The sequence below is a fragment of the Rana temporaria genome, chromosome 8, assembly GCF_905171775.1.
Source record: "Rana temporaria chromosome 8, aRanTem1.1, whole genome shotgun sequence".
NCBI classification, from domain to species: domain Eukaryota; kingdom Metazoa; phylum Chordata; class Amphibia; order Anura; family Ranidae; genus Rana; species Rana temporaria.
Window position 1 is genome coordinate 183,584,209 of NC_053496.1, and position 24,324 is coordinate 183,608,532.

Consider the following 24,324-nt stretch of genomic DNA (forward strand, 5'->3'; position numbering starts at 1 on the left):
GATATAAGAGTGCTGTCATGTGACCTCCCAGAATCCTCCTCACCTCTCCGGTCAGGTCTGTGTTTTATTAATAGAGATAAGAGTGATGTCATGTGACCTCACAGAATCCTCCTCACCTCTCCGGTCAGGTCTGTGTTTTATTAATAGAGATAAGAGTGATGCCATGTGACCTCCCAGAATCCTCCTCACCTCTCCGGTCAGGTCTGTTTTATTAATAGAGATAAGAGTGATGTCATATGACCTCCCAGAATCCTCCTCACCTCTCCGGTCAGCAGGTAGATGATCTCCAGGGTGAGGTTTAGTATCCTCTCAGTCATGTGACTCCAGTCCTTGTCCATGCTCATTAATGTGGTCATGCGATCTATGTGGGTTTCTCTGTAGACGAATAGAGGAAAATTATCTGGACTGTATTGTTTGTACAAATATCAGAATGGGGATAATAGGTGGGCCGCCACCAGTGGGAATATGTAGATTGAGTTTGTTGTGTTTTTGCCACCTGCAAACCTGTTATATTTTGTCCTACGCTCTCCTTTATTATTGGCTGATCCCAGACTCCCTCTTATAGTGAGGGGTGGGATTATCCACACACTATGCCCATTATTGGCTGTTGATCAGGGTCCAAGGCAGCACAAGGTTATTTTTGGGTGAACACCAATGCTAACCAACCACAAATTCCACCAAATTTCAAATCCTGGAAATTGGAGTCAAATTTCGGTACAACCCGAATCGGGATCTCCTCTCTCATTACAAGAGAGACTGCTAAGGTGACATCTCCAAAATTAATAGAATGCTCCAGGAAGTGGGGAAATGTTCTGACCCTGAAGGGGTTAATCTAGGTTTCCACACTATATATGTGTGTATCATCATCTGCTGGAGATAAAAGACACCACAGTGACTATGGAGGAAGAGGACGGACATGACGGTGGTTATTGGGTGTGAATAGAAAATAAGATCTTATTACCTCCTCTGCTGCCAGTTCCAGTAATGTCTCCTCTCTACTTCCTCCCGAGTCACCTCTCACCCGGAACTTTCTATTTATACCTGACCTCACTTCCTGTCTGTACCTGACATCACTTCCTGTCTTATATAAAGACTTCCTGACTGGGTGAGATCACCATCTTGTGGAGCTCAGATAAAACTGCAGCCCGAGAAACGTCTCGTAGTAACACGGGCTTGTCATCATTGCGAAGAGTTCCGGATGCCGCAGGACGGTCCCAGGAGTTCATCTACCGTTCCATCGCGTGCCCATCCCGCAGATTCCAGGAATCTGTGCAGAGTGGCAGTGAGGTGACGACGGCTTGAAAACTCTGAGATTCACCACCAGGCACTGCAATTATACCCAACTGTTGGGAGGAGCAATGATCCTTTTTTTGACAGTGAAAGTATACGACCGTGTGCTGTTTATGTACTGTATACCGTTGTAGATGCATACTACGGGAGACTCAGCAGATGCTCTCCCCAGTAGTTAAAGGGGTTGTAAAGGTAAATGTTTTTTCACCTTAAAGCGGTAGTTCCCCCTCCAAATTTTTTTTACCCTTAGTCTGATGCTCATTTTGTCTAGGGGAATCGGGTAGTTATTTTAAAATCAACGCTGTACTTACTGTTGTAGAGAGCAATCTTCTCCGTCGCTTCCGGGTTTGGTCTTCGGGGATGGGCGTTCCTTCTTGATTGACAGGCTTCCGACGGTCGCATCCATCGCGTCACGATTTTCCGAAAGTAGCCGGACGTCGGTGCGCAGGCGCCGTATAGAGCCGCGCCGACGTTCGGCTTCTTTCGGCTACTCGTGACGCGATGGATGCGACCGTCGGAAGTCTGTCAATCAAGAAGGAATGCCCACTCCCGAAGACCCATACCCGGAAGCGACGGAGAAGATCGCTCTCTACAACGGTAAGTACAGCGTTGATTTTAAAACAACTAGCCGATTCCCCTAGACTAAATGAGCATCAGACTAAGGGTAAACATTTTTTGGAGGGGGAACTACCGCTTTAATGCATCCTATCCATGTTCTTAGTCTGAGTGGCCCGGATTCAGATAGAGATACGCCGTCGTATCTCCGAGTTCCATCCGTCGGATCTATGCGCCTGATTCATAGAATCAGGTTCCGCATAGATCTCCCTAAGATCCGACAGGTGTAAGTGACTTACACCGTCGGATCTTAGGCTGCAATCTCCCGCTGGCCGCTAGGTGGCGCTTCCGTTTGTATACGCGATGAATATGCAAATGAGGAGATCCGCCGATTCAGAAACAAACTCCCGCCCGTCGCTTTTTTTTTTTACGTCGTTTGCGTTCGGCTTTTTCCGGTGGATAGTAAACCCCTGCTATATGCGGCGTATCCTATGTTAAGTATGGCCGTCGTTCCCACGCCCAGTTTTGATTTTTTTACGTCGTTTGCGTAAGTCGGTCGTTAATACGGATGGACGTAATTTACGTACAGGTCGAAACCAATGATGTCCTAGCGACGTCATTTGGAGCAATGCACGCTGGGAAATTTAGCCGGCGGCGCATGCGCAGTACGATTGGCGTGGGGACGCGCCTGATTTAAATAGTAAACTCCCCCTAGCCACGGAATTTTAATTCCGCCGGGGGATTTATGATCCGCCTGCGCAACTTTAGAGGCAAGACTTGCCTCAAAAACTTGCGCTGGCGGATCGTAAATAAGATAGATTACACGGATCTAAAGATCCGCTGATCTATCTGAATCTACCCCCTTGTCTTCAGCAAACTGTTTGCGGCTCTTTCTTGTGCATCATCTTTAGAAGAGGCTTCCTTCTGGGATGACAGCCATGCAGACCAATTTGATGCAGTGTGCGGCGTATGGTCTGAGCACTGACAGGCTGACCCCCCCCCCCCACCCCACCCCTTCAACCTCTGCAGCAATGCTGGCAGCACTCATACGTCTCTTTCCCAAAGACAACCTCTGGATATGACGCTGAGCACGTGACCTCAACTTCTTTGGTGGACCATGGTGAGGCCTGTTCTGAGGGGAACCCGTCCTGTTATACCGCTGTATGGTCATGGCCACCGTGCTGCAGCTCAGTTTCAGGGTCTTGGCAATCTTCTTATAGCCTAGGGCCTAGGCCATCTTTATGTAGAGCGACAATTCATTTTTTTCAGATCCTCAGAGAGTTCTTTGCCATGAGGTGCCATGTTGTCCTTCCGGTGACCAGTATGAGAGAGTGAGAGCGATAACCTCAAATTTAACACACCTGTTCCCCATTCACACCTGAGACCTTGTAACACTAACGAGTCACATGACACCAGGGAGGAAAAATGGCTTATTGGCCCCCCCAATTTGGACATTTTCACTTAGGGGTATACTAACTTTTATTTGAGTATTTTTTTTTTTTCTCAAGCAAACAAAATTCCAGCGGTATTGGGAACGTTTCTCCTCATTATAACACACATGTCCTACCAACAACAGAAACCTGCTCAGTCCATCTGGGATTCCATTCCAATGGAACTTTCTTTTGGTGGTATTTGATCACCACTGGATTTTTGTATTATATAAATAAGAAAGACAAACAATTTTGGAAAAATATATTTATTTTCTGCCTTAAAACACATAAAAAAAAAAATTTGATCAAATTTATTAATACATTTTGGTCAAAATGTATTCTGCTACACGTCTTTGATAAAAAAAAAAAAAAAAAAAAAATCTCAATATGTATATTGATTGGTTTGCATGAAAGTTATAGCGTCTACAACAGGGCTCTGCAAATCCCGGTCGCCATGGCGACTAGAAATCGCGTCCTGGCAACTTGGCTTGGAAGGTAGGCATCTGGTGGTGAGCCGTTGGTATTAGAAGTTATTACCACCAGATGTGAGCTGGCGCCATCTGGTGGTGGCCGTTGGTATTACAAGTTAAGCATTACAAGTTAAACAGCAATTCTAATGTCATTTTTCACTATTTTCACTGCCGTCTTCTTCCCTCTAATTAGAACCCCCAAACATTATATATATTTTTTATCCTAACACCCTAGAGAATAAAATGGCGATCGTTGCAATACTTTCTGTCACGCCGTATTTGCGCAGCGGTCTTACAAGCGCACTTTTTTTGGGAAAAAAATTACACTTTTTTAAATTATAAAATAAGACAACAGTAAAGTTATCCCCATTTTTTTTAATATTATGAAAGATAATGTTACGCCGAGTAAATTCATACCCAACATGTCACGCTTCAAAATTGCGTCCGCTCATGGAATGCCGACAAACTTTTACCCTTTAAAATCTTCATAGGCGACGTTTAAAAAATTCTACAGGTTGCATGTTTTGAGTTACAGAGGAGGTCTAGGGCTATTGCAGCGGTGCGGACTGTGCAGGGGGGTATACATCTTGACATGTGCCATACTACTTTTTTTTATCTTGTGAGTGGTTAACCTCTTATTACATTCTAATACTACACTCAGATTGGCACCGCTGTCCCTTCCCTATGGTCCTAAAGAGGTTAAGGCCTTAAACTCCATAAACACTAAAGAGGTTGTGATGGAGACTTCCTTAAAGTCTTCTCTTCCATTTTATGGTTTGTTTGTTGGTTTGTATTAGTTTTGGCCTCTCGGGTGTACCCTAGAACCACATGGATATACCTCAATGTTTTAGGTTTAAGCCTCGTACACACGCTCGGTTTACTCGGCAAGAACCAGCAAGAAAACTGCTGGCAGAGCTTTGTTGCCGAGTATACCGAGCGTGAGTACGAGGCTTTCAGGTTTCTCGTCAAGAAAACCGCCTAAAATTTCGATGAGAAAAATAGAGAACCTGCTCTCTATTTTCTCGTTGTGATTCTCAGCAGTGTTTTCCTGCCAAGAAACCAGAGAGTGTGTATACTTACCTGTCGCCGTGGAAACCCGTGCATGCTCGAAATGACTTTGACGCATGCGCGGTAACCTCCTAGGCATAGGTAGGCTGCAGCAAGATGGCAGCGACGGCATCGAATATGAAGAGTGCATGCTCGTCGTACGTGATGACGCCACCACGTTCTTGCGGTTCTTTTGTAAGGAGTGTCTTGCCAAGAATCTCGTCAGGAAGAACGACGTTTTTTTCTGGCCCGTGTGTACGAGACTTTAGATTTATGGGATGCTGTGTGGAGACCACAACCAGATGTCAAGAATGGGATCTCCTATAACTATGTGGTCTCCACACGGCATCCCATAAATCTAAACCTAAATCCCCCCAAAACACCAAGGTATATCCATGTGGTTCTAGGGTGAACCTAAGAGGCCAAAACTGATACAAACCAACAAACAAACCATAAAATGGAAGAGAAAAGAGTAAAAAAAAACAAAAACAAAAAAGGGAGAATCAAAAGTAGAGGAAAGAGAAGAGAGTCTCTCGAAATTGGCCTTCAAGCCAAGGAGAGGATCGTGTCCATGTATGATGAAGCTCCTACGGCATCCACTCTTCAGCCCCGTATTTTTCAGGATGTCCATGTATGATGAAGCTCCTACAGCATCCACTCTTCAGCCCCATGTTTTTGGGGACGTATATGAAGGTGAGGTCTCTAATGTACGGCAAAATATTATTCATATAGAAGACATTTCTATACTAATACATATTAACGGTTGTTTGGGTTCTCCGATGTCTATCAAGATCAGATCATGTGGTTCTAGGGTGCAACTAAGAGGCCAACACTAATACAAACCAACAAAAAATAAAAAACATAAAATAGTAGAGAAAGGAGAAAGAAAAAAAAAAAAACACAAGAAAAAGGGAGAATCAAGAGTAGAGAGGAAAGAGAAGAGAGTCTCTCGAAAATTGGCCTTCAAGCCAAGGAGGGGATAATGTCCATGTATGCTGAAGTTTCTACAGCATCCACTCTTCAGCCCTGTGGTTTTGGGGATGTCCATGTATGACGAAGCTCCTACAGTATCCACTCTTCAGCCCTGTGTTTTTTGGAGATGTCCACGTATGATGAAGCTCCTACAGCATCCACTCCTCAGCCCTGTGTTTTTTAAGGGATGTCCATGTATAATGAAACTCCTAGGGCAGCCACTATTCAGCCCTGTTTTCTTTTGGGGATGTCCATGTATGATGAAGCTCCTACAGCATCCACTCTTCAGCTTCGTGTTCTTGGGGATGTCCATGTATGATGAAGCTCCTACAGCATCCACTCTTCAGCCCCGTTTTCTTTTGGGGATGTCCATGTATGATGAAGCTCCTACAGCATCCACTCTTCAGCTTCGTGTTCTTGGGGATGTCCATGTATGATGAAGCTCCTACAGCATCCACTCTTCAGCCCCGTTTTCTTTTGGGGATGTCCATGTATGATGGAGCTCCTACAGCATCCTCTCTTCAGCCCCGTTTTCTTTTGGGGATGTCCATGTATGATGAAGCTCCTACAGCATCCACTCTTCAGCTCCGTGTTCTTGGGGATGTCTATGTATGATGAAGCTCCTACAGCATCCACTCTTCAGCCCCGTGTTTTTGGGGACGTATATCAAGGTGAGGTCTCTAATGTGCAGCAAATATGATTCATATAGAAGACATTTCTATACTAACACATATTAACAGTTGTGTGGGTTCTCCGATGTCCCTCAAGATCAGACTCCTTTAAAAAACATTTTCCGCACTCAGGGCAGGAACACGACTTCTCCCCGGTGTGAGATTTTTGATGTCTGACAAGTTCTAATTTCTCTGGGAAACATTCCCCGCACTCATGGCAGGGATACGGCTTCTTCTCTGTGTGAGTCATCTGATGACTGTCAAGTTCTGATTTCCCTGGGAAACATATCCCGCACTCAGGACAGGAACACGGCTTCTCCCCCGTGTGGGACTTTTGATGTCTGCCAAGTTCTGATTTAGATGGGAAACATTTCCCACACTCAGGGCATGGAAAAGGCTTCTCCCCCGTGTGAGTCCTCTGATGCCTGACAAGTTCTTGTTTCCGCACGTAACACTTCTCACATTCGGTGCAGGAAAACAGCTTTGTCCCCGCGTGGCGTATCAGGTGTTCGGTAAGACTGAACTTTCGTGAAAAACATCTCCCGCACTCAGGGCAGGAATACGGCTTCTCCCCCGTGTGGGATCTTTCATGTTTAACAAGTTCTGCTTTCCATTTGTAACATTTTGTGCACTTGGGGCAGGAAAAAGGCTTCTCCCCGGTGTGAGATTTTAGATGACGAAGGAGGGTGGGCTTCTGCGCAAAACATTTCCCACACTCCGAGCAGGAAAAAGGCTTCTCGCCCGTGTGAGTTCTTTGATGAAGTACAAGGGCGTACATCTGTGTAAAACATTTCCCACACTCAGAGCAGAAATACAGATTCTCTCCCGTGTGTAATCTCTGATGTCTGGTAAGAGTGTTCTTTTCTGCAAAACATTTCCCGCACTCAGGGCAGGAATACGGTTTCTCCCCCGTGTGAGATCTCTGATGTCTGACAAGTTCTTCTTTCCATGTGTAACATTTTGGACACTCGGGGCAGGAATACAGCTTCTCCCCTGTGTGAATTCTTTCATGACGTTCAAGGATGTGTTTCTGTGTAAAACATTTCCCACACATGGAGCAGGAATACGGCTTCTCACCTGTGTGGGTTCTTTGATGGCGGACAAGGATGTATTTCTGCGTAAAACATTTTTCGCACTCAGTGCAGGAATAAAGGTTCTCCCCTGTGTGCAATTTCTGATGTCTGAAAAGACTGCTCCTTTCTGAAAAACATTTCCCGCACTCAGAACAGGAATACGGCTTCTTCCCTGTGTGAGATCTCTGATGTTTAATGTATTCTCCAAAATGATAAAAACATTCCCCGCACTCCGAACAGGAATAAAGTTTCTCACCCGTGTGTGACCTCTGGTGTAGAGAAAGACTTAATTCAGAAGTAAAACTTGTCCCGCAAACAGGACAGGGAAATGTAGTCTCCTCCTGAATTCCGGCCCCATCCCCTACAGTACGAGGTTGCTCAGAGTCGGAGGGATTCCATGGTCTATCCACACTGTGAAGTCCTCCATCCATAGTGGAGCTCATTGTCTTTTCTCCTCCACAATCTCCTGTGATGTCCTCATCTTCCATTTTACAACCTGGAGATAAAATGAGACGATCCTTTGAGGGTTTCTCCATGACGTGTCCTGGAAAAATAGAAAAACATCATCAATAGATATGAGAGGGTAAGTTCACTTCCATCAAGATTCCATCCGGATCAGGTAGATATGAGTGAGGAGATGTTCTCTGTGGAGGTCCCAACCAGCTGGGACTCTTCCCCCCATCAAAAAACCTTTGGTCCTCCTCCCAGATCACTTCTACATTTACACAGCCTTGTCAGAAGAGCAGGAGCCAGTGGGGACTGGAAGGGGCGTGCTCTTTACACAACCACAAGCCTAGGCACTGGGTCATGTGATCTCTGATAGACAAGAGGGTCAAAGTTCAGACTTGCAAACCCTTTACCATAGAACAAGTGACCACAGGCCTAGGCTTCTAAAGCATAGATCCCACCCTACTTTGGACCAGTGTGCAGAGATAAGAGAAGAATATATTATGTCTCACCTGTGCTGATCTCTGTAGGAGTGTCCTCCTCTATGAATGTCCTCGTCATTCCAGCCTCCTCCGTATATTGCTGATCATCCCTCACATACGTCTCTTCTTCACCCTCAACTTTCACGATAATCAGATCTTCACCCTAAACCAACAGAATGGCAGAAAATAACATCTGTAACATAGAAGTATTTATGATGTGAGATCACATAGAAAATATCATCTTGTAGAGTCCACACATCACCTCCACATGTCAGAGTGTTCAATCACTTTATGTTCCCGACCCTCAACTCCACCTACCTGATGATGGTGGGGGATGGTGTGACCTTCCTGTGTGGAATCCCGGGAATTCAGATCAGGGGGACATCTCTCTGGTGGGGTTCTGTTATTAGGTAGGTCCATCATATTGTCTTTGTAGAGATTCTTGTGTCCCTTAGAAAGGATCATCACACCGTACTCCTCGTCCTCTTTCTTATACTCTTCTTTAACAATATTACAATCTCCAAGGTTTCCACTCTGAATATAGAATAAAAATGACATCAATGGTAACAATGCAGATAATGTACAGATCCTAATGATACTATCAGTGATTGTTCCTCATCTACCTGATGATGGTGGGGGATGGTGTGACCTTCCTGTGTGATATCCCGGGAATACAGAGGATGGGGACATCTCTCTGGTGGGTTCCCATTACTGGATCCATCTGTAGGAAACACACACACTGACTGAATCCATTGTTTCTATGTGTTTATCAGATGATGGGGGATCTAGGTGGAGCCTCCGTACTGCTCTCTCCTTTACAATAAAGTCTCCTCTTACCCGGTGATGTGAGGGGCGGCTGATTCTCCATCATGACGTCCTTGTAGAGATCCTTGTGTCCTTCTAAATACTCCCACTCCTCCATGGAGAAATAGACAGTGACATCCTGACACCTTATAGGAACCTGACACACACAATGATACAGTCACCATCCAGACACACCCCTTGTCTGTTACTGGATAATGTCCCAGAAGTCCCAGAATCCTCCTCACCTCTCCTGTCAGCAGCTCCATAATCTTCTTGGTGACTTCTAGAATCTTCTCCATGTTGTGTCTCTCAGGTTTTAGGGAGTCACATGGAGGCACTGTGATGGTCATATGATCACCTGACTTCACAAGAGGAAATCTCTGTATTGGGGAACCAATAGGAATATCATGTTAAGCCCCATACACACCCCGTCGGGAAAACTGCCACGAATCCTGGCAGGAAAAATGAGAACATGTTCTCTTTTTTCCTGCCGCGATTCCCGGTGGTCTTTTTCCTGGCAGTTTCCCTATGGGAAACACTGCGGCGGAGCATACACACGGCTGGGATTCCAAAGCCAAAGCTCTCACCGCAGTTTTCCTGACGGGAAAACCTCTGGTGTGTACATGGGGAAAATTACCGAGCAGGTTCTGTTTTCCCCCCGGGATTCATGGCGGACTTTTTACCGCCGGGAATCCCGGTCGTGTGTACGGGGCATTAGAATCCCAGAATCAGGTCTGTGTTTTATTAATAGAGATACGAGTGATGTCATGTGACCTCCCAGAATCCTCCTCACCTATCCCTTCCCCCACTTTATTTTATTTAAGCCTGTGTTTGTCACTTTTTTGTTGTGCACGTTTTGTCACTGTGTGATTAGTAGGGTGCGGGTCCTCGGGCCAGCCCTGAACGTCTTGGGAGTGGGTGGACATGGCCTTCTGGCTTAGTTCGCCTGCTCTCATGGGGTCTCCCTTCGGGGGAGCCCCACCTAGTACTGGGAGGGTTCTGTTTCGGCAGTCCCTCCGAGGAAGTTGGGTCCGTGTCGGCTTCGGTTGCTCGGATCACAGTACCTCAGTCCCCGTCTGGAGCCTAACGCCCCGGGGGATCAGGGTTTGAGTCCCTCTTCACAGGAGGACCACTTGACGTTGCACCCGTCTGCACGTTTTTGTGAACACTCTTTATGTGTGTGCACATTTTTTCTGCACCGGGTGGAGTTTTTTGGGTGTGTTCACACGCCATAGGCTTTTCAAAAAAAAAAAAAAAACCCGACTTCACAAGAGGAAATCTCTGTATTGGAAAACCAATAGGAATATCATGTTAGAATCCCAGAATCCTCCTCACCTCTCCGGTCAGGTCTGTGTTTTATTAAAGGAGTTCTCCAAGCTAAAACTTTTAACCCCCACTGTGCCCGGGCTGTAAAACTATACAAAATAAACTTTCACTTACCTGCCTACGATCCCCCGTTGTTCCGATATCGCCGTCCCGTTCTCCGGTCCCGGTCTCTTCCACTTCCTGCGGGTCGGTGACTCACAGTGCGCTCAGCGGCCGCAGCAATGTCCCGTCGCGGCCGCTGATAGGCTGAGCGCACTGTGAGTCACCGACCCGCAGGAAGTGGAAGAGACCGGGACCGGAGAACGGGACGGCGATATCGGAACAACGGGGGATCGTAGGCAGGTAAGTGAAAGTTTATTTTGTATAGTTTTACAGCCTGGGCACAGTGGGGGTTAAAAGTTTTAGCTTGGAGAACTCCTTTAATAGAGATAAGAGTGATGTCATGTGACCTCCCAGAATCCTCCTCACCTCTCCGGTCAGGTCTGTGTTTTATTAATAGAGATAAGAGTGACGTCATGTGACCTCCCAGAATCCTCCTCACCTCTCCGGTCAGGTCTGTGTTTTATTAATAAAGATAAGAGTGATGTCATGTGACCTCCCAGAATCCTCCTCACCTCTCCGGTCAGCAGGTAGATGATCTCCAGTGTGAAGTTTAGAATCCTCTCAGTCATGTGACTCCGGTCCTCCATCCTTATTGATGTAGTTATGTGATCTATGCGGGTTTCTCTGTAGAGGAGCAGCAGATAATTATCAGGACTGTATTGGTTGTACTAGGATGGGGATATAAGAGGTTAATAGGTGGGCTTCCCTCAGTGGGAATTGGCACATGTTACATTTGGTAGTTTCAAAAACAGGTACAGTGGAACCTCGGATTACGAGTATAATCTGTTCCAGGAGAATGCTCGTAATCCAAAGTACTCGCATATCAAAGCGAGTTTCCCCATTGAAGTCAATGGAAATTAAAAGAATTCATTCCGCATTGACTTCAATGGCATACAATACCGCATGCGGCCAGAGGCGGGGGTCACCGAAGAGCCTCGTAAATGGCCGAAAAGGCCCAAAGACACCTCAGCTGACCTCGGCAAACCTTGTGTATTGCGAAATGCTCCTTAACTGCGTTACTCGCAATCCGAGGTTCCACTGTATTGCAACAATGGTGGGGACACCATGGGCCAGATTCACAAAGAGATACGACGGTGTATCTACAGATACACCATCGTATCTCTGACTTACACTGGTCCTATCTATGCGCCTGATTCATAGAATCAGATACGCATAGATAGGGCTAGATCCGACAGTGTTACACTGTGTTACACTGTCGGATCTTTTTTTCAATTTAAAAATGGCGCCGGGGGCGTTCCCGCTGATATACGATAAATAATATGTAAATCAGCGAGATACACAAATTCACGAACGTACGCGGACCCGTCGCAGTGTTCTTACGTCGTTTCCGTAGCGGTTTTCCCATCGTATACTTACCCCTGTTTTTAGCAGGCGCAGCCAATGTTAAGTATAGCTGGCGTTCCCGCGTCGAATTTTAATTTTCCAACGTCGTTTGCGTACGCCGATTCACGAACACGCGCGTCGCAAGTCCCGCTGACGTCAGTGGGAGCAATGCACGCCGGGAAATTCCCCGGACGGCGCATGCGCATTTAAATCGGCGCGGGAACGCGCCTGATTTAAATAGTACACTCCCCTAGCCGCGGAATTTGAATTCCGCCGGGGGATTTAGGATCCGCCGTCGCAAGTTTGGAGGTAAGTGGTTTGTGAATTAGCCACTTGCCTCCTAAACTTGCGGGAGCGGATCTTAATTCACGTAGATCGAGCGGATCTATAGATCCGCTGAGCTACGTGAATCTGGCCCCATGTCTGTTGATGGCTGAGCTCTGCTGTCCACATTGAAGTTCCCCTCATCTTGGACACCCTTCTCCCTCTTCCAACATGTCCCTGCTCTCCCTCAGAGATTTCCTGATCGTTCCTCCATGATCCCTGAGTATGGTCTGACACCTCCGTGTCCACCACCTCTTCCTCACCAGAGGCCAGCTTGCAGAAAGCACCGGCTGCTGTTGTTTGGCTTCTGCCCCCTGCCTGGAGTGTGGCTTCCTTAGTAGAACTCAATAACCCACCTTCTCCCACTCCAACCAACCTGTTCTCTAGAACTAGCTGCAAAATATTTACACTGAGGCTGATCTCAGGCCCCCTTTTATGATGAGGGAGGAGATTATCCATCTCCTCCCTCAATATCCACTAATATCAGACCCCCCTTTCCCCCCCTTATAGTGAGGGGTGAAGATATCGAACTTATCCCCTATTGGCTGATCTCAGACACCCTCCTATAGTGAAGGTTGGGTAAGCCACTTCCTTCGTCCCCCCCATTATAGGCTGCTTATCAGGTACAAAGGCTGTGCAGAGAATTATGGGTGAACAGGAGGGGCGGCTGCCCCTGGCATAATGGTTTATAACCCTAAGAGAAAGGGGATGCAGTTTGGCATCTTTGCCCTGGGCGCTTAATGGCCTTGTCCCGGCACTGGGTACAAAGGTTGTGCAGGGCATTATGGGTGAACACCAAAATAAATCGACCACAAATTCAAACTTTGGAAATTTTGATCAAATTTCAGTACAACCCGAATCCGACCCTCATGCCGCTTACACACGATCGTTTTTCGGCATGAAAAAAAACAAAGTTTTTAAAAACGTCATTTAAAATGATTGTGTGTGGGCTTCACATCGTTTTTCGGCTTCTGAAAAACGAAAAAAAAATAAAATTCGAACATGCTGCATTTTTTCACGTCGTTTTTCGTGTTGTTAAAAATGATCATGTGTGGGCAAAAACAACGTTTTAAACCCACGCATGCCCAGAAGCAAGTTATGAGACGGGAGCGCTCGTTCTGGTAAAACTACCATTCATAATGGAGTAAGCACATTCATCACGCTGTAACAGACAAAAAAGCGCGAATCGTCTTTTACTAACACGGAATCAGCTAAAAGCAGCCCCAAGGCGAATAGAACTCCCCCTTTAGAGTGCCGTTGTACGTGTTGTACGTCACCGCGCTTTGTTCATCATTTTCCAAAAACGATGGTGTGTGGGCAACATCGTTTTTAATGATGAAGTTGGAAAAACTTAGTTTTTTGGACATGCTGAAAAACTTTTTTTTTTTTTTTCATGCCGAAAAACGATCGTGTGTACGCGGCATTAGCCCTCGTTTCAAGACACTACTATGGTGAGACATCTCCAAAATGAAGGAAATGTTCCGGCCCCGTAAGTGGGGAAATATTCTGACCTTGAAGAGTTTCATTTACATTCCCACACTATATATGTGTGTATTATCATCTGCTGGAGATAAAAGACGTCACAGTGACTATGGAGGAAGAGGACGGACATGACGGGGTTACTGGGTGTAAATAGAAAATAAGATCTTATTACCTCCTCTGCTACCACTTCCAGCAATGTCTTCTCTCTACGTCTTCCGACTCACCTCTTACCCGGAACTTCCTATTTATACCTGACATCACTTCCTGTCTTTCATAGCTACTTCCTGTCTAGACAGAAGTGAGATCACCATCTTGTGGAGCTCAGAGGAACTGCAGCCCTGAGAAAACATCTCGTAGGGTGATCAGGGTCTTGTCATTGGGCCGGATTCAAGAAGCAATTGCGCCTGTGTAACCATAGGTTACACAGCGCAATTGCTTACTTGCCCCGGCGTAACGAGTGCTCCTGATTCAGGAACCTTGTTACGCCGACTGCAGCCTAAGATCTGCGCGGCATAAGGCTCTTATGCCCGCATATCTTAGGCTGCATTCTTGCGGTGGACGCTAGGTGGCGTTCACGTTGTGCTCAGTGTATAGTATGAAAATTGCATACTAACACCGATTCACAACGTTGCGCGAGCCCTGCGTACGCAATTTACGTAGTTTACGTACAGCGGTTTTCGCGCAAGGCTGCCCCTGCTATTAGCAGGGGCAGCCAATGTTACGTATACACGTCGTTCCCGAGTCGCGAAATTAGAATTTTACGTCGTTTGCGTAAGTGAATCGTGAATGGCGCTGGACGCCATTCACGTTCACTTTGAAGCAAATGACGTCCTTGCGACGTCATTTGCCGCAATGCACGTCGGGAAAGTTTCCCGACGGAGCATGCGCTCTACGATCGGCGCGGGAACGCGCCTAATTTAAATGATTCCCGCCCCCTACGGGATCATTTAAATTGCGTGCTCTAGCGCCGGGCATTTTGCCGACGCGCCCGCGCAATTCACAGAGCTTCTGCTCCGTGAATCAAGGGCAGCGGAGCAAATTTGCGGGGGCGCAGGGCAAAAACGTTGCCCTGCGCCTCCGTAAATAATGCGCAAATCTCTTTGAATCCGGCCCATTGTTGACAAGTGACCTAGATGCTGTAGGACAGTCCCGGGATTTAGTCTTCTGTCCCATCTCGAAGGTTCCAGGACGCTGTGTAGAGTGGCAGTGAGATTATGACGGCTGGAACACTCTCTGGGATTAGGGTTGCCACCTTTTCTTCAAGCCAAACCCGAACACTTTAGCGGAACAAGGCACGTTTTTTTTCGTAGTATACACAATAGGATAATAAAAGACCTGGGGCACCTTTGGGTGCCTCAAGGACAGTGGTAATGTAGCGCGCTGCGGCAAACAGTGGGTGTGGCCAAACTGCTCTTGCTGCATCGTGGCTCCCCCTCAGTGATGCCTGCCCTGCCCCCAGACAGCGGCCCGCATCTCCCGAATTGGCAACAGATTTTTGTGTGACTACCTCAGTTACTTGGGGAGTCACAGACTAGTCGAAAGAATGTGTCCGGGTTTCAGGCAGACTGAGGCCCGAACTGTCTAGGTGAATCCTGGACAGGTGGCAACCCTATCTGGGATCCATCTCCAGGCACTGCTATCATACGCGACTGTTGGGTGGAGTGATCTCCTTTCTGACAGTGGTAGTAGAACTTCAACCTCAACAGAGAGGCAGCTGGAATGTGTAATCAGGTAAGTATCACCACTGACCACCAATGCTGGGCTAGGATAGACTTTGTTCTCAGTGACACAAACTTTGAGGCTTATTTTATCCCACTGACACCAACAAGGGACTTCTTTTATCTCACTGACTATACTTTCTATTTACCTTTTTTTTTTTTTAATCTATTGCTATTAAACCTTTATACTGAGATACTACACTTAGCTGGGGCATCCTCCCCCTTTGTTCTCTTTACCGTCGGCTTATACAGAGCCAGTCACAACTCTGAGGATAGCAGCCGAAGGTGGTTCCATGCTTCCTTTTACCACTTGCCGACCGCCGCACGAACATTTACATCGACAGAATGGCACGGACGGGCAAATGAGCGTTCAGGTACGTCCCTTTAAATTACCCGCTGTGTGGTCGCGCACCTTTTTTTTCCGCACGCGCTCAGCGTGAATAAAAGAAGAAAGCCGTTAACCGGCTTCTGTTAAAGGGACATTAGTCCCCTTAGTGCCACCTATCAGTGCCTCATCATCAGTGTCACTTATCAGTGCTGCCTATCAGTGCCTCCCGATCAGTTCCCACCAGTGCTGCCTCATCAGTGCCACCTCATCAGTGCAGCCTATCAGTGCCACCTCATCATCAGTGTCACTCATTAGTGCTTTCCATCAGTGCCACCTCTCCGTGCTGCCTCATCAGTGCTCATTAGTGCCACCCAGGGGCGTACTGACCATTTGGTCACTCGGGCACTGCCCAGGGGCCCCATGCCACTAGGGGGCCCCATCAGTGTTGCCAGCCTCAATAAAACAAGGGACAGTATGTAAAAATCTGTGTTTTTAAAAAAAATCCCAGGATTATAGCTGCCCCGCCTCTCCAGTGTGTGTATGTATACTGCGTGTATATATTGTGTGTCTGTATACTGTGTGGCCCCATAATCTCCTGTTGCCCGGGGGCCCCATGAGTGGTCAGTCCGCCCCTGGTGCCACCTCATCAGCGCCCACCAGTGCCTCATCATCAGTGTCACTTATTAGAGCTGTCCATCAGTGCCGCCTATCATTGATGCTCATCTGTGCCTCCTGATCAGTGCCACCCCAACAGTGCAGCCAATCAGTGCCACCTCATCAGCACCCACCAGTGCCTCATTGGTGCCACCTCTCCGTGCTGCCTATCATTACCCATCTGTGCCACCCATCAGTGCTCCATAGTGCCACCTCATCAGCACCGATCAGTGCCACCCCATCAATGCCCATCAATGCAGCCTATCAGTGCCAACTTATCAGTGCTGCCTATCAGTGCCACCACTCCGTGCCACCCATCATTGCAGCCTCATCAGTGCCCACCAGTGCAGCCCATCAGTACCCATTAGTGCCACCTCAACAGTGCAGCCTATACTGATCAGTGAAGGAGAAAAATTACCCGTTTGCAACATTTTATAACAAAACATGAAAAACATTTTTTTTTCTCAAAATGTTGGTCTTTTTTTGTTTGTTATGGGTACAGTGTTACATGACCACGCAATGGTCATTCAAAGTGCCGACAGCTCTGAAAGCTGAGAATTGTTCTGTGCAGAAAAGGGGTAAAAGTGCCGGTATGGAAGGGGTTAGAAATAATGTGTAGAGCTCGTACCCATTAAATTATCATGAAACTTTTTTTTTTTTTTTTACAGTATTTATTGATATTTTTTAATCATACAGAGATACGCAAACAGCACGTGGAACATCAAAAGAAACGATTTTCAGAACTAGAATAGGCATCATAAACGTCATGTCGCGTTTCGGGAGGAGGTCCCCCGAGGAGATAAGTCTACCACCTATAAGGCCTCAACTTCCATAAACACTAACTTGTTGGTTGACCTACTGTAGATGGACTTGTGTCTTTTTTCAACCTGACTTAACTATATAACTAAAGAGGTTGTGATGGCAACTATCTAAAAAAAGAAATAAAAAAACGGGCAGATGTCAGTAAAAGATCTCCCATCACCATGTGGTCTTCAGGACTATATACGTCCCGACTTTGAAGACTATATACGAGTCTTATCTCGGTAATGGCAGCAGCTGCTGCCACAACTGAGATCTCCACCTCTTCAGGCGGCGGTCCTGTAAACGATAATGGTGGTCTCTGCAGCGGATTCGCCACGAGATCACCGTTATCGGTGGCGGGAGAGGGACCCCCCCTCCGCCGCTTACCGGAGCCCTCGGCAGTGGCAGAGCCGATCGGGTCCTTCTCGTCCCCTCACATGTGGGGTTTCAACGGCGTTTACATAAGTGGGCGGGACTTGCATGCGTGTTCGCTTCTGCGCGCGAGCTACTGGGGACAGGGGCGTTTTTTTTTTTTAAGTGTATTTTGTGCGTGTACTCGAGAGAGGAGCCGGACTACAGGAGTTGGGAGTAGGCAGGCCTCCCCCAGAGGCAATCTGCCACCTTTCTCCATGCCCCGGGTGGCAATGGTGGGTGTGTGAGGGGGTCTTCCCACACAGCCGCCCTACCTGCTCCGCTTTGAAGCCCAATGGGGCAGAGGGACTCCCTATAAGGGAGTGAGAGGATCTAGCCCGCTCAACCAGCCCCGTTAGTCCTTCGCCTCTCTTTTTAGAGACTGCATGGTCAAAGTGCGTGCATGTTAACCCAATTTTGAGTGCGTGTAAGTGTGGTGGTTTTTGTGGGAGGGGGGTGGGCGTACTAAGCGGAGGCTTACCTCGCATAGCACACCCACCGGGAGCCGGGCTGAGACCACCAAACTCAATTCACATGTAGCCGAGACCGGGATCCGAACCCCTAGCTGCAGAGGTGAATGGCTTGTCAGCGCAGTGCCAATCGCGTTGAGCCACCGCAGCTCCCTATGGGACAGGGGCGTTTAAAAAAAAAAAAATAATAATAATAATTTTACTTCATTTTTTTTTTTTAATCGCTTTTATTTCTATTACAAGGAATGTAAACATCCCTTGTAATAGGAATCACTGCAACAGGTCCTCTTTATGGAGAGATGTAGGGTCAATAAGACCTCCCCCTCCCCCCACATCTCTTCTCCAGGCTTACAAGCATGAAATCGGTGAAAAAAAATTCACCGATCTCATGCCGACAGCAGCTTTGTTCACTTCCGGGTACCGGGCGTGACGTCATAAAATCGCGCCCGGGCCTCCGATGGTCATAGAGATCAGGTCCATGTATGATGAAGCTCCTACAGCATCCACTCTTCAGCCCCGTGTTTTTGGGGACGTATATCAAGATGAGGTCTCTGATGTACAACAAAATATGATTTATACAGAAGACATATCATTTGTTTTGTGGGTTCTCCGATGTCTGCTAAGATCCGACTCCTGTAAAAAACCTTTCCCGCACTCAGGGCAGGAACACGGCTTCTCCCCGGTGTGAGATTTTTCATGACGAAGGAGGGTGGTTCTCTGTGAAAAACATTTCCCACACTCGGAGCAGGAATACGGCTTCTCACCCGTGTGAACTCTTTGATGATTGGTGAGGGCGGGCTTGTGTGTAAAACATTTCCCACACTCAGAGCAGGGATACAGATTCTCACCGGAGTGCAATCTCTGGTGTCTGGAAAGAGTGATCTTGTCTGTAAAACTTTTCCCGCACTCAGGGCAGGAATACGGCTTCTCCCCCGTGTGAGACCTCTGATGTCTGACAAGTTCCGTTTTCCATTTGTAACATTTGGTGCACATGGGGCAGGAATAAGGCTTCTCCTCTGAGTGAGATCTTTGGTGGCGAAGGAGGCCGGGCTTGTCTGTGAAACATTTCCCGCACTCGGAGCAGGAATACGGCTTCTCGCCTGAGTGAGATAATTGATGACGAGCGAGGGTGGGCTTCTGTGTAAAACATTTCCCGCACTCGGAGCAGGAATACAGATTCTTACCCGTGTGCAATTTCTGATGACTGGAAAGAGTGATCTTTTCGGTAAAACATTTCCCGCACTCATGACACGAATACGGCTTCTCCCCCGTGTGAGATCTCTGATGTTTAACAAGTTCAGCTTTCCATTTGTAACATTTTGTGCACTTAGGGCAGGAATAAGGCTTATCATCTGTGTGAGATCTTTGATGACGAAGGAGGCCGAGCATCTGTGTAAAACATTTACCGCACTCAGAGCAGCAATACGGCTTCTCACGTGTGTGGGTTTTCTGATGACGAACAAGGAAGTATTTCTCTGCAAAACATTTTCCGCACTCAGAGCAGGAATACAGGTTCTTACCCGTGTGCAATTTCTGATGTCTAGCAAGACTTCTCCTTTCTGAAAAGCATTTCCCGCACTCGGTACAGGAATACGGCTTCTTTTCTGTGTGAGATCTCTGATGATTGTTGAATTCTTTCAAATGATAAAAACATTCCCCGCACTCAGAACAGGAATGAAGATCTTCACCTGCGTGGGACCTCTGGTGTAGAGAAACACTTAATTCAGAGCTAAAACCTTTCCCGCAATCAGGACAGGGAAATGTCTTCTCCTCCTGAATCCCGGCCCCATCCCCCACAGTACGAGGTTGCTCAGAGTCAGAGGGATTCCATGGTCTATCCACACTGTGAAGTCCTCCATCCATAGTGGAGCTCATTGTCTTTTCTTCTCCACAATCTCCTGTGATGTCCTCATCTTCCATTTTACAACCTGGAGATAAAGTGAGACGATCCTTTGAGGGTTTCTCCATGGCGTGTCCTGGAAAAATAGAAAGAAATGTCGTCAATGTATCTGAGACGGTTAGTTCACTTCCATCAAGATTCCATCTGGATCAGGTAGATATGAGTGAGGAGGTGTTCTCTGTGGAGGTCCCATATTGGCTGATATCACTCAGCTCCCGCCCTACTCTGGACCAATCAGTGTGCAGTAACAGAGCAGAGATAAGAGAAGAATATATTATGGGTCACCTGTGCTGATCTCTGTAGGAGTGTCCTCCTCTATGAATGTCCTCGTCATTCCAGCCTCCTCCGTATATTGCTGATCATCCCTCACATACGTCTCTTCTACTTCACACTCAGTTTTTATGATCATCAGATCTTCACCCTAAACCAACAGAATGGCAGAAAATAACATCTGTAACATAGAAGTATTTATGATGTGACATCACATAGAAAATATCATCTTGTAGAGTCCACACATCATCTCCACATGTCAGAGTGTTCAATCACTTTATGTTCCCGACCCTCAACTCCACCTACCTGATGATGGTGGGGGATGGTGTGACCTTCCTGTGTGGAATCCCGGGAATACAGAGGACGGGGACATCTCTCTGGTGGGTTCCCATTACTGGATCCATCTGTAGGAAACACACACACTGACTGAATACATTGTTTCTATGGCCCAGATTCTCAAAGGAGATACGCTGTCGTATCTCGGAGTCTAAACGGTCGTATCTATGCGCCCGATTCTTAGAATCAGTTACGCATAGATTTCTATTAGATCCGACTGGTGTAAGTCTCTTACGCCGTCGGATCTTAACTACATATTTACGCTGGCCGCTAGGGGTGTGTGCGCCGATTTACGCCTAGAAATATGTAAATCAGCTAGATACGCAAATTCACGAACGTACGCCCGGCCGACGAAGTACAGATACGCAGTTTACGTTAGGCTTTTCCCGGCGTAAAGTTACCCCTGCTATATGAGGCGTACATGCGGCGTACCAATGTTAAGTATGGACGACGTTCCCGTGTCGAATTTTGAAAATTTTACATCGTTTGCGTAAGTCGTCCGTGAATGGGGCTGGACGTCATTTACGTTCACGTCGAAACCAATACGTCCTTGCGGCGTACTTTGGAGCAATGCACACTGGGATATTCAATCACGTCGGGTCACAAGTTATTTACATAAAACACGCCCCCCTGTTCCACATTTGAATTAGGCGGGGTTACGCCGGCCTATTTACGCTACGCCACCGCAACTTATGGAGTAAGTGCTTTGAGAATACAGCACTTGCCCGTCTAAGTTGCGGAGGCGTAACGTAAATAGGATACGTTACGCCCGCACAAAGATACGCCGATCTACGAGAATCTGGCCCTATGTGTTTATCAGATGATGGGGGATCTAGGTGGAGCCTCCGTACTGCTCTCTCCTTTACAATAAAGTCTCCTCTTACCCGGTGATGTGAGGGGCGGCTGATTCTCCATCATGACGTCCTTGTAGAGATCCTTGTGTCTTTCTAAATACTCCCACTCCTCCATGGAGAAATAGACAGTGACATCCTGACACCTTATAGGAACCTGACACACACAATGATACAGTCACCATCCAGACACACCCCTTGTCTGTTACTGGATAATGTCCCAGAATTCCCAGAATCCTCCTCACCTCTCCTGTCAGCAGCTCCATCATCTTCTTGGTGACTTCTAGAATCTTCTCCATGTTGTGTCTCTCAGGTTTCAGAGAGTGAGGTAGAGGCACTGTGATGGTCATATGATCACCAGATTTTATAGGAGGCGAACTCTGTATTCAAACAAAAAAACAGTACTATTATGTAATATTCTCAAAATTATCCCCTCCCCTCAGTCAAGATTGTATGTTATTAATAGAGATAAGAGGGATGTCATGTGACCTCCCAGAACCCTCCCCAACTCTCCGGTCAGGTCTGTGTTTTATTAATAGAGATACGAGTGATGTCATGTGACCTCCCAGAATCCTCCTCACCTCTCCGGTCAGGTCTGTGTTTTATTAATAGAGATAAGAGTGATGTCACGTGACCTCCCAGAATCCTCCTCACCTCTCCGGTCAGGTCTGTGTTTTATTAATAGAGATAAGAGTGATGTCATGTGACCTCCCAGAATCCTCCTCACCTCTCCGGTCAGGTCTGTGTTTTATTAATCGAGATAAGAATGATGTCATGTGACCTCCCAGAATCCTCCTCACCTCTCCGTTCAGCAGGCAGATGATCTCCAGGGTGAGGTTTCGTATCCTCTCAGTTATGTGACTCCAATCCTCTTCCATCCTCATTGAAGTGGTCGGTCATGTGATCTATGCGGGTTTCTTTGTAGAGGAATAGCGGAAAATGATCAGGACTGTATTGGTTGTACAATATTAGGACGGGGATAAGAGGTTAATAGGTGGGCTTCCCCCAGTGGGAACTGGCATATGTTACATTTGGTTATTTCAAATAAAGGTAAAGCCTAAAGGTATTGCAACAACAGTACAGTCGGCAGTGGAGACACCATGGCCACCAGATGTCTGTTGATGGCCGAGCTATACTGTCCACTGTGAAGTTCCCCTCAACTTGGACAAACTTCTCCCTCTTCCAACATGTCCCAGCTCTCCCTCAGAGCTTTCCTGATCTTTCCTCCATGATCCCCGAGTATGGTCTGACACCTCATTGTCCGCCACCTCTTCCTAACCAGAGCCCAGCTTGCACAAACCACCGGCTGCTGCCCCCTGCCTGGAGTGTGGCTTCCTTAGTGGAACGCAGACAATGATCCACCTTCTCCCGCTCCAAATCAACCCATTGTCTATAACTAGATCCAAAATATTTACACTGAGACTGATAGGCCCCCTTTTATAGTGAGGAATATCCACTACTATCAGATCCCCCTTCTTATAGAGAGGGGCGGAGATATCCACCTTCTCCCCTCACTATTGGCTGATCTCAGACACCCTCCTATAGTGAAGGTCAAGGTGATCCACTTCCTCCCTCCATTATGTGCTGCTTACCAGGTACTAACAGGGCCGGGACAAGGGGTGGGCAGGAGGGACGGCTGCCCCTGGCATAATGGTTTATAACCCTAAGAGAAAGGGGATGCAGTTTGGCTTCTTTGCCCTGGGCGCTTAAATGACCTTGTCCCGGCACTGGGTACAAAGGTGGTGCAGGTCATTATGGGTGAACCCCAAAACAAATCGACCACAAATTCAAGCAAAATTCGAACTTTGGAAATTATGATCACATTTCAGTACAACCCGAATCCGACCCTTATCCCTCGTTACAAGATACTACTATGGTGAGATATCTCCAAAATATAGAAAATGTTCCAGCCCCAGAAGGGGTTAATCTAGGTTCCCACACTATATATGTGTTTATCATCATCTGCTGGAGATAAAAGACATCACAGTGACTATGGAGGAAGAGGCCGGACATGACGGGGGTTACTACTGGGTGTAAATAGAAAATAAGATCTTATTACCTCCTCTGCTGCCACTTCAAACAAAATGTCTCCTCTCTACTTCCTCCCGACCCACCTCTCACCCGGAAATTCCTGTCTGTACCTGACAATCACTTCCTGCTTTCCATAGAGACTTCTTGTCTCTATGGTAGAAGTGAGATCACCATCTTGTGGAGGTCAGAGGAACTTCAGCCCCAAGAAACATCCAGTAGTGTGAACAGTCTTGTAATTTTTTCCAAGTGTCCAATCTCGGGATTTAGTCTACTGTCCCATAATGTCTTCATCCTTCAGGTTGTAGGACTCTGTGTCGAGTGTCAGAGAGGTGATTATGGCTGGAACACTCTCTGGGTTCAATCCCCAGGCACTGCAATCATACCCGACAGTTGGGTGGAGTGATCTCCTTTCCGACAGTGAAAGTAGAAATCCGACCTCAACAGAGAGGCAGCGGGATTGTGTGATCCGATGTAAATAATCCGATTGGGCATACACACGGTCAGAATTTTCGATGGAAAAAGTCACTCTGACTTTTTCCATCGGAAATTCTGATCGTTAGTACGGGGCATAACACAGACAATGGGGCTTATTTTTACTTTCAAATACATCGACAATGGGGCGTATTTTGGACGGTTTTTGCTTTATGCAGCAAATACAGTAGTGAAATTACGTTTTCAGGATCGCATATGGTATTGGGGAAAACACCCAAATGCCTCATGTGACCTGCTTTTGTG

General features: G+C 47.0%; 1 protein-coding gene and 1 long non-coding RNA gene across 2 annotated transcripts; both read right to left on the reverse strand.

The window, feature by feature from the left end:
• Positions 1-5,824: 5,824 nt before the first annotated feature.
• On the reverse strand, positions 5,825-8,066 carry LOC120910601 (gastrula zinc finger protein XlCGF26.1-like). Its single transcript, XM_040322358.1, has one exon. The coding sequence runs from the start codon at positions 8,042-8,044 to the stop codon at positions 6,488-6,490; it is 1,557 nt and encodes a 518-aa protein (XP_040178292.1). The 5' UTR covers positions 8,045-8,066; the 3' UTR covers positions 5,825-6,487.
• Positions 8,067-21,839: 13,773 nt separating this feature from the next.
• Positions 21,840-23,657, reverse strand: LOC120909594. Its single transcript, XR_005741312.1, has 3 exons — positions 23,618-23,657; positions 22,359-22,475; positions 21,840-21,938 (listed from the first exon to the last, which is right to left on the reverse strand). It is a non-coding gene; the product is annotated as an uncharacterized LOC120909594 (long non-coding RNA).
• Positions 23,658-24,324: the final 667 nt, after the last annotated feature.

Excerpts from the sequence above, each read along its gene's own strand:
- LOC120910601 (XM_040322358.1), bottom strand. The coding sequence starts at position 8,044 with ATGGAGAAACCCTCAAAGGATCGTCTCATTTTATCTCCAGGTTGTAAA.